General features: G+C 36.8%; 1 protein-coding gene across 3 annotated transcripts in view; it reads left to right on the top strand.

Annotated features, from left to right (window-relative positions):
• The window catches only part of KDM7A (lysine demethylase 7A), a 70,964-nt gene extending 56,049 nt beyond the window's left edge, over positions 1-14,915 (top strand). The window contains exons 16-21 of one of the 3 annotated variants that reach the window (XR_008575415.1): positions 2,260-2,408; positions 2,556-2,768; positions 4,915-4,996; positions 6,119-6,395; positions 7,193-14,477; positions 14,596-14,915. Coding sequence is in view for 2 of the 3 variants with exons in the window: in XM_054812755.1 (XP_054668730.1) it covers positions 2,260-2,408; positions 2,556-2,768; positions 4,915-4,996; positions 6,119-6,395; positions 7,193-7,287 (816 nt within the window). In the remaining variant the exon portion in view is untranslated. Of the gene's footprint in view, positions 1-2,259; positions 2,409-2,555; positions 2,769-4,914; positions 4,997-6,118; positions 6,396-7,192 lie in introns of all 3 variants that reach the window. The other 2 variants (XM_054812756.1, XM_054812755.1) reach the window with 2 other exon arrangements.
• The last annotated feature ends 1,798 nt before the right edge of the window (positions 14,916-16,713 follow it).

Here is a 16,713-nt window from a genome sequence, read left to right as displayed (position 1 = left end):
ATGTAATTTTGCTCACTGATTTCAAATTTATCTGGTCAAAGTTTGTGTCAAAAGAGCATTAACAAAGTATTTAATTTTTGTTTAAGTTACTATCGCAAACTTACCGTTCTTCCTCATTCTTCATTTATTCTAGTGTTGAGGAAAATGACAAGATATGATGTCTTGAGCTAAATTTTAGGATCTTTCTTGTCATTAAAGTGGGGCTGGCAAAGGATGAGCCCTGCTCTGGGACATGCAAAGTCTGAGAAAAGTTAGATCCTAGTTGTTTTGTTCATTTCTTCCATAACAAGTCTAATTTTCATCTTTAGAATTATGAGTATCTACCACACAGTTTGATTTTAGAGCATGGTTAAATGGAAACAATCTTTTAGGCCTTCAGCTATTTAAATAAGTTGAAGTGGCTAAATTCTACTGAGTTGTTTTAGACTATTTGAAACAAATGGGAACCCTCCATTTGAGGATCTAGACTGTAGTGTTTTCTTTACAACTAAATGCAATATAAATGCACACACACACATGTACATGTGTATATGTTTACACACATCTATTTGTATTACAACTTTTAGTGTTTAGAACTGTACATATGTATATACAAATATTTTTAATTATTTTTTCCCTTGCAAAATTGTGCTCTGACTTACTAATTACAATTTTAATTGGATAGAAGTAAAATGCTAGTAGGGTGGAGTGATTACCTCAAATTTTTGTTTTGTGCTTCTGGAAAACTAACGCTTTGGTCTTTCTTTCAATCATCAGCCTATTATAAGACTTTAGAAGAAGTCTTCAAATTTTTTCATGGTGGTCAAGATCTGTTTTTAATATTTATTGTCTTCAGTCATTACCTTATCTAGATGTTGGAATAAGTGATGGAAACCTTCATGATGTGGCTTCTTCTGGTTTCCTAAACTGCATTGTCAGCAACTTTGGCTCAGCAGGTTTCCTTTTTTAAGAAACAGAATCAATAGTTATTCAGAAGTGATATATTTCTTCTTCACAGGAGAATGTAGCCAGTTTTGAATGACTTTGTCATTGAGTGAAATGTTTTATGTTAACACCACTTACTCTCTCAGTTCCTTCTATATCCTTCTGCTTCTTAATTTCTAATAGTATCTAATGGAATAATGTTTCTGCTTGTTTAATTTGTCTTTTGTAATGATATATTCAAAATGAACCATCTCAGTAGCTCCTGTAAATCCTTTCTATGTTTTTATATTGCACCAAAGATGATCTCAACAAAACACGATAATAGCTTTATTACTAACATTGAGTCATAGTTATAATTTAATTGCCCATTTGTGTCGCTTTCCAAGTGTCAAAGATTAATAAGCTGCTCTTGTGAATGAAGCTATTGTATAAAAACATCCCATGGTGATACAATGCACTTCATTCATTCCAGTTCCGTTTTTGATGATAGGGATAGTGGTGTCAGTCTTGAAGGATTATGATTCCTCCATGTTCTGATCTTCCACTTTCAATGCTTTTATTGAATGTCATGTATATTTCTTGACTTGAAAAAAAATTGGGGCATTCTCTGTACATGTTGAAAGTCGATTGGTCTAAATTACCAAGATGGAACATATCTATTGTAGCTCTTGCTTCAGGTGAAGGCATATTGTGTCATACATGGTTGCTCCACCTTTGAGAAGCTCCTGCCCATACAAGCTGTAATCTCAGCAGGAGCTGAAAAGCCCTTTCATTCATGAAATGAGGCTGTGCCACTATAAGAGAGGCAACAGCTGCTATGTCTCTGTTCCCGCTGTGTTCTGGATTTACCTGAGAGCTTCTGTCACTCAGAAGAGAGATGCTGCTGCTGAAAGTTCTCTTTTGTGAGAGCAGGAACCAGAAACAGTTACTTGGGGCAGGATATGTCCCGTTGTATGTAATAGGCATCAGTTCTGGCTGCTGCTTGGAACCATATTTCCATATTTTTTCTCTACTTTGAATATAGAAGACAGGAATAATCAGTGCTCTCTTTAAAGATAATACAATAATTTGTGCATGGTTTAATGTGTGTAGTGATTTCTGTAAGAAAATGGATTTTGGAGATGCTTTCTGTATTGCTGGAGTGTGTACTTCTCAATGTTACAAAATTTGGATGTGTAGCATCTCAGTTGCTATATTCAAATTAACTGCATTCTGAATATATATAAAAAAGTTGGACCTGGAAGCTTTTGCGTTTTTTACTTAGCATAAATTAAGGTAGCATCTCTATTTAGGACATATGGTGACCATTCTGCGTACTGTTTCCTCTTGTTTCAGCAGAAGGATTCCTCCACAGAGGAGTCGGAAAGCTCAGGTGATGAAGAGAAACAGGAAGTAACATCAAATTTCAAAGAGGAATCCAAGGTCACGAGACACCTTTGTCAAAATACCCAGAAGCCATCCAGAAATGAAACTCCCAGTAAAAAGTAAGCACGTTGTAGGCATTTCTTTATAAACAGTTAGACCTTTTCACACATATTTATGGGCTTTGCTTCATACCTATGTAAAAATCATTCCTTCAGAGAAATTTAGGGTTCTGTTTTGAACTGCTTAATACCCCTTTATTTTTCTAGGGAATGTCCTACCTCGACAAGTACAGAAGAAGAAGCTATTCAGGGCATGCTTTCTATGGCAGGATTGCACTATACTACATGTTTACCAGGTCATACTCAAAGCACAGACTGCACAGATAAAAGAACCTCTCTTCAGGAACACAAAAGCTACCCCAGGAGTCGGCATAAAGACAGACAGCCATCTCAGAGCTACAAAACAACAGAATGTGGTAGGTATCTGAACTACTGACACTGCTGCGCTCTGCTCTTGGACAAACTGCTCAGAATAAGCACTTAAACTTTTAGATTTGTCACTAAGTTTTTAAGTAAGTCAGATCAGCATTTAAAAATGTGTGTTCTTTGGTTTGGTTTTTCTATAAAATGTAAACGTTTTTTCTGAAAACTGGGACAAGCTTAGCTTGAGAGGTCATCGGAATACATCGTCTCTAAGTATTGTCATCTAAAAGTTATGTGGCATCCTTACAAGAATGGCAAAGTTATGGCTAGATTGAAAGTGTAGTCTCCTTATTGAAAGTGTAGTCTTCAGAAAAGATTGACAGAACCATCATGCTTGCAGCTCTCATGGCATGTGTGTTACTTAGATATCCATAGGAATCTGCTTGGTGATTTTTCATGTGTCTTTGGAAGGCAAATTTGGCTTTACTCCTGAAATTCTACTGTGAATGCCGTGCATTAAAGTAGAATCTAATCTTGAAGAGGAGAATTCAGAGGTAATTTTTTTGTCAGTGGCATTTTGATGTCTGTGGAAAACATACATCTGTTAAATTCATTTTGGGAATGACAGACAGCAGAACATTAACACTAATCCCCTCAAAGGAATCAAAATCACTTCCTGGAACAGAGAGTCATTATGTTTGAAAATTCTTTTCTTGAGAGGGAAATGGAAGAGGCTTATAGCTTTGCTGATGTGAAACAAATAGAACCCCACCAACAAACAGGGTGCTAATTCAAAGAACAAATATAGTATGTTGGGTTTTGTTTACATGGATAACAGGAAAGCCTAATGTGGTGTCATGGACTGTGGTGTTCTGGTAACTGAAGCTGTTAAAAAAACCCCACCAACCAGCCAACCAAATAAACAAAACCAACACCAACAAAAAACCTCCAACCAGCAAACCACGTAGACACATACAGTGCTTTTCCATCTTTGTAACTTTATGAAAAACATAATATCAGGGTTTCAGAATTGTGGTGGGCTGACTGAGGCCAACAGCTACGCACCCACACAGCCACTTGTTCTTTCCCCCCGCCCTGTGGGATAGGGGCAAGAACAGAAAGAGCAAAAGTGAGAAGATTCATGGGGTGACTTAAAGACAGTGTAGTAAGTGAAGGAAAGAGGAAAAGAAACAAGCGGTGCAAAGGCAGTCACCACCTTCTGCAAGCAGACTGATGCCCAGGCAGTCTCCACGCAATGACTACCTCGGAAGCTTGCCTTTCCCCCAGCCGCTTCCTCTACCCCATTTTTTATTGCCAAGCATGACGTTATATGATATTAAATATCCCTTTGGCCAATTCAAGTCAGCTGTCCTGGCTGTGTCCCCTCCCAGTCTCTTGCCTCCTCCAGCCTACTTACTGCAGGGGGCAGAGTGGGGAAGGAGAAAGCAGTGACACTGTGCAAACACCGTTCAGCAACAGCCAAAAACTTTGTTGTGTTTTTAACACTGGTTTAGCCACAAATCTAAAATATAGCTTAATATGGACTGTTAGGAAAAAAAATCTGCTCCAGCTGGACCCAGTACATGTATCAAACTCCGCAGGTGAAGAAGATGAAACTCCGCTTCTTAGCTAGCAGGTTTTGCAAAACCTTTTGGTCTCTCCAAATTTGAATTAAATTGATGTATTGAGATACCCTTAATTTTGCAAGTTAACTGTATTGTAAATGTGTTTTCAATCTGGACACTACTTCTCTAGGCCTGTCAGCATAGATCTTCCATACGTCGTACCTGAATAGCACATCAGTGCTTAGAAACAATGGAGTCAATAATACCTGAAAATTAAATGTCCATCTTTGTATGAACTCCTCATGATACAAAGCCATGGTAGAAAACTGTAGTGTAAAGAGGAAAGTAAGCTGTCTTCAACATCAGTACTTCCGAATTTGAATTACTATATTTGTCTGACCTTCTTACTGTGCTATATGGATCTTTAATTAGGTGTATTTATACTGTGAGATTGTTTTTCCTATTTAGTGTGTAGAACCAAGCAGCTCTGACAACTTTTATTTTGTGTCTAGGAAATATTTTCCATTGTATTTTCCTTTCTTTCTTGTTTTAATTTTAAAGTCATTCAAATGTATAATTAACTTTATTCCTAGTTACTGATTTTAAAATTGAAGCTTGTTGAACCTCTCTTTAGGTAGGTCTGTGAAGGAAGAGGAAGGAGAGTTGGGGACTTCAGCATGGGCCAGACAACTGAATGAAGCTTCGAGGATTACCCCTCAGGTAAAGCAATATTTTAAACATTTTGAACCCACTTCTATAGGAAAAATAGATCATGAAGTTGTAAGTACTGAAAGCATGGTGGACAGGTCTTTCCACACTGCATATCTGATAATAGATACTTCTGGTTCTGGTAACTATTATATTTTTGTCATGCTTTCTTTCATTATTGTGGTGGTGGTGGTGTTTTTTCTTTCAAACTCTCTCCTGTCATAGTGACTAGTATTAAGATGCTCAGGGCAGTATCTTGAAAAATAAAAAATACTTTATAAAAAAAAGTGTGAATTTACATTCAGTCTAACTGGGGAAGCATTGTATTGTTTATTCATTGTTATTCCCAACCAGAGCATCAGAACAAGTGGAACCTGTTGATAGTATTTATAGTAAAGATACTTGCTTAGGAAATTGGTACTGCCAAACTGATACAACCTTTCAACAGCCAGCAGGTAGGAATATTTTTGCTTTCTGATGTCCAGGTGGAATCCAGCAAAGAATATATGAATGAAAGGTTGTGTGTCTTACACTCTGAACTTTTTAGTATTTCTAAACTTGTCTATGCTAGAAGTATTAGAACAATTTAACAATTAAATAGGACAATTAAAGTTGCAAAATAACAGTGCTATTTAATAGCTGTATTTTAACTGCATATTTTGTAGGTTTTTTTGGTAAGAATATCTGACTACATGGTACTCCTTACAGTTTGTAATTGCCAGTTTAGCATTTGTTCTCTCATCAGCTGAATATTGAAAACAAATTGCCTGTTTAGGTAGTCGATGGTTATGGTATGACTTGCTATAGTGGCCAATTTAATCAAGAGCAATTGCGTTTGTTTCGATCACTGCAAACTAAACCCAAAAAGTAGTGAAATTGAGTACACTTGTATGTGTGATTAATCTGTAGGCCTTAAGTGCATATGGAAAAGCTTGCACAGAGATAATATACTGTGTTATATCTTATTTTTAAGAGGTATCTTTACTAAATGATGGAATCTTGAAGTGATCAGGCACTGTTGGAACTGAAGTATCTTCTTCAAAGATACAGTAGTATAATTAGAAAAACTGGAGTGAACATGTAGCCAGAAGGTATTAACTTCTACTTTTTTTCTTCTCCTCATTTGCATACTAGGATCCAAGTAAAACTCAAAAGTATATCAAGAAAGAGGGTGCATCAGAAGCCAATCATAAGGTTCAGGAAAACAGAAGTATAGTCCACAACAACAGCTTGAGTTTTCAGCATGGCAAGTATACACGAGACTCCAGTCTAATTCAAGGAGAATGTCGGCTGAGTGATGGCAGCCTTAGCCCTGACAGGCCATATGGTGAAACATCCTTGTCTGTACCACTTCACCCAACAAAGAGGCCAGCATCAAATCCACCCCCTATCAGCAACCAGGCGACAAAAGGTAATGTTCATCTCTGTCCTCTTGCCAGAGTGGGGAAAAAAGGAAAAAGAAGACTAGGAAAAGGAGATTGTAAACATCAAAAAGAGCTGTTAGATGCAGAAACTGAAAAAAAAAAAAAAAAGGACAGGGTTAGACCTTGAGGAAAAAATATAAAATGGGCATCCTGTGGACATTCGAATTTTGGCACAGAATGTGTAGAGGTGGAATTAAGAGAGATCTGACTGGGTGTGTGGCCAGGTGAAACTTTCATAGTTACTGTTGCACCTCTGCAGGTGTATCTGTTTTGCATTTATTACAGGGAACAGAACCACAGCTGTACTCTGAAACACTGGCCTGAATCAGTTACCGAAGTGAAGGTTTAAAAGCTGTGACACTTCAAAAAATAGTCTGATGATCATACTATTTAATTTTTAGTTTCTAGTTTATTTTCTATAATTTACTCAAGGGAATAACGTGACCAAAATTTAGGAAGCTCAGTTTAGGTTTTCCCCTACCACACCCGCTGCCATTCCCTAGACTGGAAATGTTTGTAAATAACATAATTGTTTTATTTATGATAATGCTAGTCAGAGTTTAGGGAAGACAATTCCTACTTTTTTAAAATTCTGATTCTCTGTTTGCTCCCAAACAGACAAATAAAGAGCTTTTTTTTTTTTTTTGCTTTTTTTTCCCCCTTGAAACTGATTCAGGTGAAAATTTTGCCTGCTTCAGCTTGAAAACTGGGTTTCATCTTTGTTCTGCAATGATAAAAATTTGTTCTGAAATTCCTGATTGAAGCACTTGATTTCATTTTCTAGGCAAACGTCCAAAGAAAGGAATGGCAACTGCTAAACAGCGCCTTGGGAAGATCTTGAAGCTGAACCGGAATGGCCATGCACGCTTCTTTGTTTAATGTAGCTGCTACTTCTACTACTGCTGTCTTTCCTACACAGACCAGTATCGAGGTCAACAGAGCCTGGAGCTGCTGTTATTCCTCTGCTTGAAGCAGACTTGCATGTACCATATATAAAACACTGCCTGATGAACAAAAATGAGAAAGAAAGAGAAAAAACAAAAAACAAACAAAAAAAAACCCAACCCAATGCTGCATTTTCACTGTGCCACACCTGCTCAGCAATAACCATACAGGAATGGGGAAATCTTCAGAGAGACATGGACTGTGAGAAATAGTCTCTCATCAGGGCTTGAATATCATTTGTTGCTGGTAGTTTCTGACCTAATTAATGAGGGGAAGATGATGAAGGTGGTTTATCGATAATTTATTTCTGATAGATTTTGACAACTTTTAAATTCATTTAAAAAACCTATTTATTTGGAAGACTTTTTTTGTGGGGGTTATTAATTTAGATTTAAGAATGTGAAAGTTTTTAATTGTTTTGATAATGTATGTTTGGTGCAGTGGAGAGCCACATTAATTGTGATTAGTCTGGACTCCTAAATTTGATATTCAGGTTATAGTCTTAAATAGGGGTGAGATACATTATTAATTATTTTTTAAATTAAGGCATATGGAATCTTTTTTTTTTTTCCTGCTTTTTGTAAGCTATTGGCTGGGCTTCTGTTGACTTGCAAGTTGCATATTCTCTGCCAGCTTGATTATTTTTTGACCTGTCCTCTTCAATACAGATTTATTTATTTGATGGACTAGAAGAGACTCCTAAAGACAGAAGGATCTTGTTATGTCAGTCCAGTAGCTAACTTGTCTTAAACTGTACCCCTTTCCTCCAAATTGAAGCGCATACTTTTCCTCCTGATGATCTGTCTGATGATTTTCTTCTGTAAAAAGGCTCCCTGAAATTGCATTTGTACAGGTTATTTAAGAGTTGGTACAAAGGAGGGAAACCTTATGTATCTATCTTTTTGGAGGAGTGGGGACATCATTTAAGATAAATGTTTCTTCAGAACAATTACTCTGAAATAACTTCGTAAGATATACATTGCAGTCTTAAGATTTGTCATATTACTTAATGTAGCATGGAAGAAGCATTAAAATACTAATAGTATACTTTAAACACATTTTACTGAAGAGTCAGGAAGGCAGGAGAATGTGTGTTGCTTTCAAAGCTGGGTGAGACAGCCAATTAAAACTCTTAACTGGTGCATATATAAGCATTAAGTAGCTTACTGGTATCAGAATGATCATTTGTGTCAGGCTTCATACAGAGCTGATAGCAAATGCCGATTCTGAATTATTGTAAATAATTTTGATTTTAAATTTGTATTTTTCTGTAATATAAAATTAAATATTTAACTTTTAGGGGATGGGGATGATGGTGGAAAGGTGAATACTTTTACTTGATTCTGGAAAAAGGGCATTTTGCAGGGTCCAGCCAAAATGTAAACATTAATATGCTAATGACAACAATATTCTTGGTTGTTCAGGCTTTTTTTTTTTTGTTGCTAAGAGTAAAAATACTAAGGCATAGCTATCCAAGTCATTGAATTGATTTAACTTGACATACCAGTTTTTCCTTTCTCCATATTCTATACTGGAATCATTCTCTCTTGATGTGGTTTAAAAACAAATGCAGTTGGACTTTCCAGAATATTTGTGCAGAATTATTTTTATCTAGCCTAGATTATGAATGCCTTTACAAATTTATGGAAGTAGTTCTGATGTCAGGTGGTTTTGATTGTTGCAGGGTCAAAACTATTTAGCAGTATGTTGTCCTGTTTCTAAGTTGAGAAACATCAAAACAATGCAACTGCAAATAAGTCAGGTAGCTTTCATGGCTTTACTTCCTCTGGAGCTTGAAAATTATGATTGAGGAGTGGTTGTTTGCAGCCCTGCTTTTACATTGTATTGACTTGAGTTTATAGTTTTGTGTGTGTGCATATGAGTGAATTTTTTTAACCTTTTTGTTGTTTGCGAATTATGGTTTCACAAAAGCATGTTTTCAGTCTTTTTTAATTTATTTTTTTTTTAATTTAATGCAAGCTCTCAACCTTGTTTAGATTATTGGGAACGGAGTTAAAAGATTTCTAAAAAGCAGAAGATAAGCTAAGAGGTACTTACTCTACAGGTGCTGAAAGTGACTAAAAGTACTTGCTGTTCTCAGGTGCTATGTTTTCCAGATGGAAATCGTTAAAAGACAATATTTTAACTATCTTCTAAAATGTTCACACCAAAGTCAGTCAAAGAAATAAATTATGTTGTCAATATTAGTTAAAATTATATACTCATAAATATTCTCTGTGCTTAAGCAAATGGATTAATGCCTGCCAGGCTTTGGAAACTGTTTCAGCTTTAGCGTATTGAACCAAACTGTTTCCTTGTTGCTGGCTGTATAGTTTTTAAGAATAGAAAATTCCAGTTTAGGGCAGCAATCAGATTCAGAGCAGAATGAAGAATGTGCTCTCTCTCCATAAAGGCAGATTTTTGAGAACACTTACCTGAAGTAGAAGTATGCCAGAATAGAATCTGGAGTAAGGAATTTTAAAATATGGAGTATGCTTTCTTGTACATGTGAGTGGCTTATACAAAGTCTCTTTTCTGACCGTCTGCATTATTTGTCTGTATCTTACTATTGGAACACAGATGTGGCTGGACCCATATATATTATTTCTTCTTGGTTTTATTCTTTCTTTATTCTACTTTCTACCTTTTTTTTCAAAGTGGCTCTCCACTGTCATGAATTTATGTAATAGTCTCTTCACAGGCTGTCAACAGGAAGAGGTTCATTCCCATTTTCTTCAAATATCCATACTTCCAGCAGAAGTTAATTCTGATGTTCCACATCAGAACAAGTAATTTAAAAGAAATTGCCATGATGAGCGGTATTTAAAAAATTTTTAAAAAAAGAAAAAAAGGAAAAAAAAAGTCTCCTGGTAGCTCATGAAGAGGATGTGGTGACCTCACTTGTTTTGTGTACTTGTATGTAGGGATATTTTTATTGTGTTCTAGATGAAAACACTACTGCACCAATCTTTCTGTAGATGGACTGAACTTTGTGTTGTTGTAGTGGACAAAAAAAGCCCTGTTTTTCCCTTGCTGTCTCACCTGGGGTGGAAGAGGGAGGGAGTAGGGAACGGTGACTGGACAACAAAGAGAATTAAGCCTGCTATGGTAACTTGTTTTCAAGGATAACCTTTTTTGAAAAGTCAGAGAACTTGGATTTGGCATAAAGCTTTTTTTTTTTTTTTTTTTGTAGACAGAACAATAGGAAATGAAATACTGTAGGGGTTTTCCCATTCTCTAAGTTCTCACGTTCCTGCAATTGAAAAAAAACCAACAAACAAACATGAAAATGGAAAGACCACCTAGAAACTATATCAAAGACTCTTCCAGCAACTTTCCCTTTTCTTCTCCTACTATACTTGCTAATAAACCCTTGCTACAGGGTAGCCTTTGTTGACCTCTGAGGTAGATGACCTATGCAACCTATAATACTCTACATTAATCCATTCTTAAAGACAATTTTGAAAGGGTTAGATGTTGAGAGTTAAAATTGTTGCTTTCTGATCACATGGGGGTTTTGTTTTTTTGGTGGTTGAAGTGCTTGTGTTACCCTTAGTAGAGATATAAGAGAGCACAGTGTCATGATCACATTTTAGAAGCTTCAGCTTTCCCTAGGCTTTGCTATATGGCATAAGCTACTGTCATTCACAAGGCCATGAAGTTGTAAATGTTGAAAATTTTTGCAGGGTTTCAGAGTCAGAGCTGATTTGAATCTTGTTACCCCCTTTTTTGTAACTGTGGAGACTAAGCAGAATTGAAGCTAGAACGACCTGGTACTACAAGCCTCTAACTAGTGCCCTATTTAGGCTCCACATGCCCACCTATCCCTTCACACCCCCACCATGACCCCCAAATCTAGTGTCTTTCCAGAGTTTCATTCACATAATACTTCCAGACCATTAAAAGCTGTTTGTAGCTCTGGGGTCGAGTGAGCCCAGAGATACTCTTTCACAGAAGAAATATAAATGGAACCAAGGGCCTTACTGTTTGTGGTTAAACAAGATTAAAAGCTGCAACATCCATTTTTCCAAAAAAAACCCAAAACAAAACAAAAAAACCCAACAAAAAGCCCACCCTAGTATCCCTCTTTGTGGGAGCGTATGAGTGATAAATCATGCAGTGGATGGGAAATATAAGTAGCACTGATAAGGAAATGCATGTTCTTCATAGGCTGCATTTCTGTTTGGGAAAAAAAAAAAAGACTTTTTCTACTTTTAATATAAATTAAGCCATAAGAGTTTCATGCTGTGGGAAGGGAATGAAAGGGATCACTTTAAGAGATTATATTGATATGTATTGTCACTTCTGCTGGGAAATGTCTATTGCTGCCAATGCTTTGGTGAATCTTTTTTTTTTAAAAAACATGGAATTTGGGGGAAAAAAAAAAAGGGGCTAGTTCTTGGCTATATTTACTAGTTTTGTAGTAATGTTTTGCTGGCCCATTTGTCTTTTCCTCTCCTTTTTCTACTCAGTCTAATTTCTATCTTTCCTTCTAATGTCTCTCAATATTAGCTTGTCTGCTCAGTAGGGGTCGGTGTATGTGTGTCTTCCTTTTTACAGAAACGCACTACTGTGTTAAGTATTTGGCTGGGAAATGGGATGCTGCAGCTTTAAGAGCATTTTTTTCAATTCAGAACAGTATTTCCCATCCTCTTTTGCCTGCAGGCAGGGAAAGTGTATGTACAGTATTTATTTTGTTTTGATTTTACTTTAAATTTGTAAGTTTCTATAAGTAGTTCACATTGATTATTCTAGGGGAGGACAAGTGGCTTTGTTTAAATTTGTATTTGATATTCATAGTTTCCACTTTCTGTACTTTAAAATACTGAAATTAAAAAATTGTATTGCTTATGTTTTGATTTTAGCACTCTAAAGTGTTTAATTTCTTCAGACTTCTGCTCCTTTGCTTCAGTGTAAATATGGAAAACTGTACAGAATGTCGTGAACAGAAAAATGCTTTTCTAGGTCCAATCTCTGTGCCCTTATTGCATTTTAAAGAAGTTTTCTGGAGAAATGTGAGAGGGAATATTCTCATACTGTTGTTTTATTTTTTCAAGCTGCAAATCTAATTTCAATCCAAGTATATTATATGGCAACTAAATGCATTTTGTGAAGATGTGTATATTCTTCACAAAAAAGAAGGTGGAAGTGTTTGTGATCCATCATATTAGCAGATGTAGGACTGTAAGAAGGATGTCAAATGGTATTTTCATGTTCTTGCTCTTGGTTTTTGTTCAAGTTTGTCTCATGCTACTGATTACTGACTCATCTCTTGATTTCTTTTTTTTTTTTTTTCCTATTTTATTTTCCCTTTAAGTGTATGCAGTTTCTGGAAGAAGATATTTCTCTTTCACACTCCTATGTACTTTGTCATACTTGCTTTTATCCTGGATGACTTCTCTGCTGATTGCTCCCACCACACGTTATCTTCTGGTTTACAGTTGTCAGTGCTCCCTATTTTGACTCCATATGGCAGTACAGTGTTTGCCTGTGGGTACTCTGCTCGGGGTAACAGAAGCATTACTGTGTTGCACTCCATGCAATGCATTTTCTTCTGCTAATAGTGTTCCATGCTACTGAACTGCTTCAGCAGTGCTGTGGTGAGCAGATGCTTAGATTCCAGTGATGGTCATTTTATGAGAGCCTTAGATAAATAGTGCAGCAATGGCATTGGAAGAACCAGGTGGCAAAAGGTGTTTGATTTGAGCATCCTGTGTAGCTGCTCAAGTTTACTTCTTAGCCTGGCTTGTAGTTTACAGAGAATTTATGGTTGACTATAATGACTAGGAGATCTGTTCATGGACCAGGACTTCATTATGCCAGGTGCTTTACAAAGAACAAGAATGCTGACCTCATCAAACCATGTACTGCTTAAGTATAAGATTGAAATAGTTTTTAAAAACCCCAACAAACTAGTAAGTTCTGTGGCCTAAAGTTTAAACATGGTAGTGGTGTAGATTTTGGGGGCAGAAACTTCTATGCTGTTTCAAAAACAAATTTCATTTGAGTGGAGTAAGAAATCATGAGGAAAAATCTTAAGTACAGGGGATGAAGATTAAATATTTATATGTCCAGAAATCTGTTCCTTCTGTATTTTGACATGCCATTACATCTTTTCAATTAATGTGTTAAAACTGATTTTAAATTTGGTTAGCCAAAGATTTGCCAAAGATCTGAAAGAGCTGTTTGTCTGTCAGAGCAACCACGTATTTTGAAAAAGTCTTGATCACTGTGATTGAAGAACAACGCGACAACCTACGCATTTCCATGAGACTCATCTGGATTTGTCACGCTGTGCTCACTGCTTATACTAATGTTTTGGTCTGAAAGTGATAGACTCAAGAGAGCGCCTCAGTGGGCCACTAATATAAGTTTCATACCCATATAAAAATCTACATAAGCACCTTTTCTATTTGTCCTTTTGGTTTTGCCAGCTACGCTCCAGGGGTTTTCTCTGTGACTGCTGTTTGGTGGGTAATACGTAGGATAGTACATTGGAAAATCTGTGAAATATCTCAAAGTGCTGCTTTAAATGCTACTGGATAGCCTTCAGTACCTGGAGCCGTACGTCTATTAAAAGTTAGATTTTCTGGTTTTCTGCTTTTCTGTTTGGGGAGCATGGGGAAATACTTACCTGTATTGTTCTTTCCTAATGGACAGATGGATTTTAAAGATTTCAAGGCCACCAAATACAGCAAAAGAATTGAATTTCTAAAGTCAGGGAATGGGCAAGATACCCTTCCTGGTATTTGAAGACTAAAGTTTTTGGTTTTTTTAATCAACAGTATTCTGCTGCATTTGAAGTAGAGTACCCCCTTGTAAAGTGCCTACAAACTTTGGTTCTGTGTACATTTACTGAAGTTGAACTCTTTCTCTAGAGGGTTTGTCGTGACCTGCTTAAGTTGTGAAGCTATTGTGGTGGTGGCTTATTAGTTAACACGTTAAACCAAACCTTTTCTTGTTTGTTTTGTTTAGATATAACTTTGGATTGATGATGGAAGCCTGAGTAGTAGAATGAATATGGTGAAGTCAGTCATGCTGATTGTTGGTTTCTATAGAAACTTTTTTTTCTTTGTACAGAAGTATTTCTCCTGGGAGCCCTTGACATTAAGCTTTTACTGCTGGTAAGTAATGTCAACTGTCTCAAGCCAAAAGTTAATGAGGACTGAAACTGTAAAACCAGAATGTTATTGTTACTCATTCTGATAAAACCAGGAATTTTAAATGCCTTTGTTTCTACAGGGGCCAATGACTAAAGTCTTTACCTGCAGAAGAAATAGCTGGTGATCAAGACAGTGAATAAAGTCTCTCATTGCCAGAGCTCATAGTATTCTACCTAACAGCTGGCTAATAGGACAGTTTGCTTTGTCTAGACTAAGGTCTGATTTCTCTAAAGTCAGTTATATTCAGTCTTTAGAATTAACTGCTGCAAATTTTTGCAGAATTGTGTTTGGCTTAATAGTTCTATTTTTCTGTACTATTCCTGCTGTATTTGCTTTGGTCTTGGAAAAAATACTCTACTTTGGAACATATAAGTCAACTAAAAGAACAGTATACAAAGAGTCTGCTTGTTTGTGATGCTTTGCCCCAAAGTTTATTTCTCATAAGAAATGTTTTATCTGCTGCAATGAATTTGAGTAAAGTTCCCACCCATACTTGGAGAATGTGATATTTGTCTGGAAGAAATATTTGCCCTTCCATCATACACCTTGGTGGCAAGTCATAAAGATGCAAGTCGGCTTTTTGTTCAGGTGAAAGTAAAAGCCAACAAAACTCTAGAAACTGCTACTCTGGTCTCCTAAAATACGATCTGGGGCGTGGAAATGTGGTTTAATTAGGCAGCTTTTTCAGGCTAGCATTAATTTGAAAAAGACACTAAATCGTGCTTCATTCTGAAGTTGATGATTTCTAGTTACAGAGGTTTTGCTTTTTTTACAAAAGATCTTCGAATAGATGCATTGCAGGTCTGGCGCAGTGAAGATTTTCCTGTGCTCAACCAGCACTTGTAGAAATTGTTTTGAATTCCATCATGTGACAGCTACTGAACAGAGCTCTTCCCATGTGGTTAAAGTTCTTCTCCTCAAGAGGCAGCTAACCTCTGTTTTCCCACCAAGTTACACCTATTGAAGAAGGAGAGCATTCAAAGAGTGTATTTACCGTGCCACCTGTCCTGGAAGTGATGTCAGAACTGGGTGGCTCAGATGAGGCTAGCATCGAGAGGAACCCTTTTGCTTCGAAGTCCATCCATATTCAGCCCAGGTCCACTGGGAGGGGGGGGCGAAGAAAAATCTGTCAGCTGTGCAGCATGCTATTGCAAAATGAGTTGATCATATTGCAAAGACTGCTGGACAGCTGTGCCTGTCATAAAACTAAGCACCACAAGTGATACTGAATTGCCATAGTCTTGGGAGGGAGACCAAGCATTAAATGAGACGTGGCATCTGAATGATGTCTTTCTCCCCAGGCTTTTGCGGCAGCTTGGAGAAGAGGTAGTAGTGAGAGGCTTTGGAAAAATGCAGGAACATTGTGTAACATACCTCTTCTGTGGCTACATGAGATTATTTTAGGAAGCGGTTCTGTTGATCCGTTTTCTTCAATATTAAGAGGATTTCACTTAAAGCAGTTCAGTTTGTACAGAAAGCAGAAAGAGGTTTCATGTTCTACATCCCCTCTGAGTGAGGTTTGTAAGGAGAAGTGATATGTATTAGAACAACTGACGTACTTGGAGAGTAGGAAATAAAATGTGATGTTTAGCACTCGTGGTTCAGATGTAAGACGTTGCCTCTCCACACAAACCTTGCCTTGCTTATGTACTCACAATACAGGGCCACTGCTATGAACTGGCACCTTATAGACTGTTTTCAGTAATGTTGCCACTAGTAGCTTTCTGATTTTAAAATACATTTTAAATAGCACTTACTATAGTAACTGAGGAGAAAAATCATGTTATTTGGATGGATTGAGTGCATAACATATGTAGTGTCTAGAAGGAGATGTAGAAATAAGGCAGAATTCCCTGAGGCTGATGTGTTCAGTACATTAAAAAACCACAACAACTTCAAAAAGAGGATCATTCACAAGATTACAAAACTGAGGAAGTCAGAAATGCTTTAGCAGGCCACAGGGTCTGTATGTATTTTTTTACTGTACTCGAACTGTCTTCAACCATGGCAGGTACAATATCAACTGTGTGTGTGTATGTATACACACACATATATAGATACATATATTTATTCTGTCTCATGTTTTCTGTTGCCACTAATTTCAAAGAATTTTAATACAGAATGTCAGTTACCAAATTCCAGTAATATTAGCATTTTTGCCTTAACTATGATTAAAGGAATGTCTTCACAAATCCTT

Source organism: Grus americana, chromosome 1 (genome assembly GCF_028858705.1).
Source record: "Grus americana isolate bGruAme1 chromosome 1, bGruAme1.mat, whole genome shotgun sequence".
Lineage (NCBI taxonomy): Eukaryota > Metazoa > Chordata > Aves > Gruiformes > Gruidae > Grus > Grus americana.
This window is presented reverse-complemented; position numbering and strand designations above follow the sequence as displayed.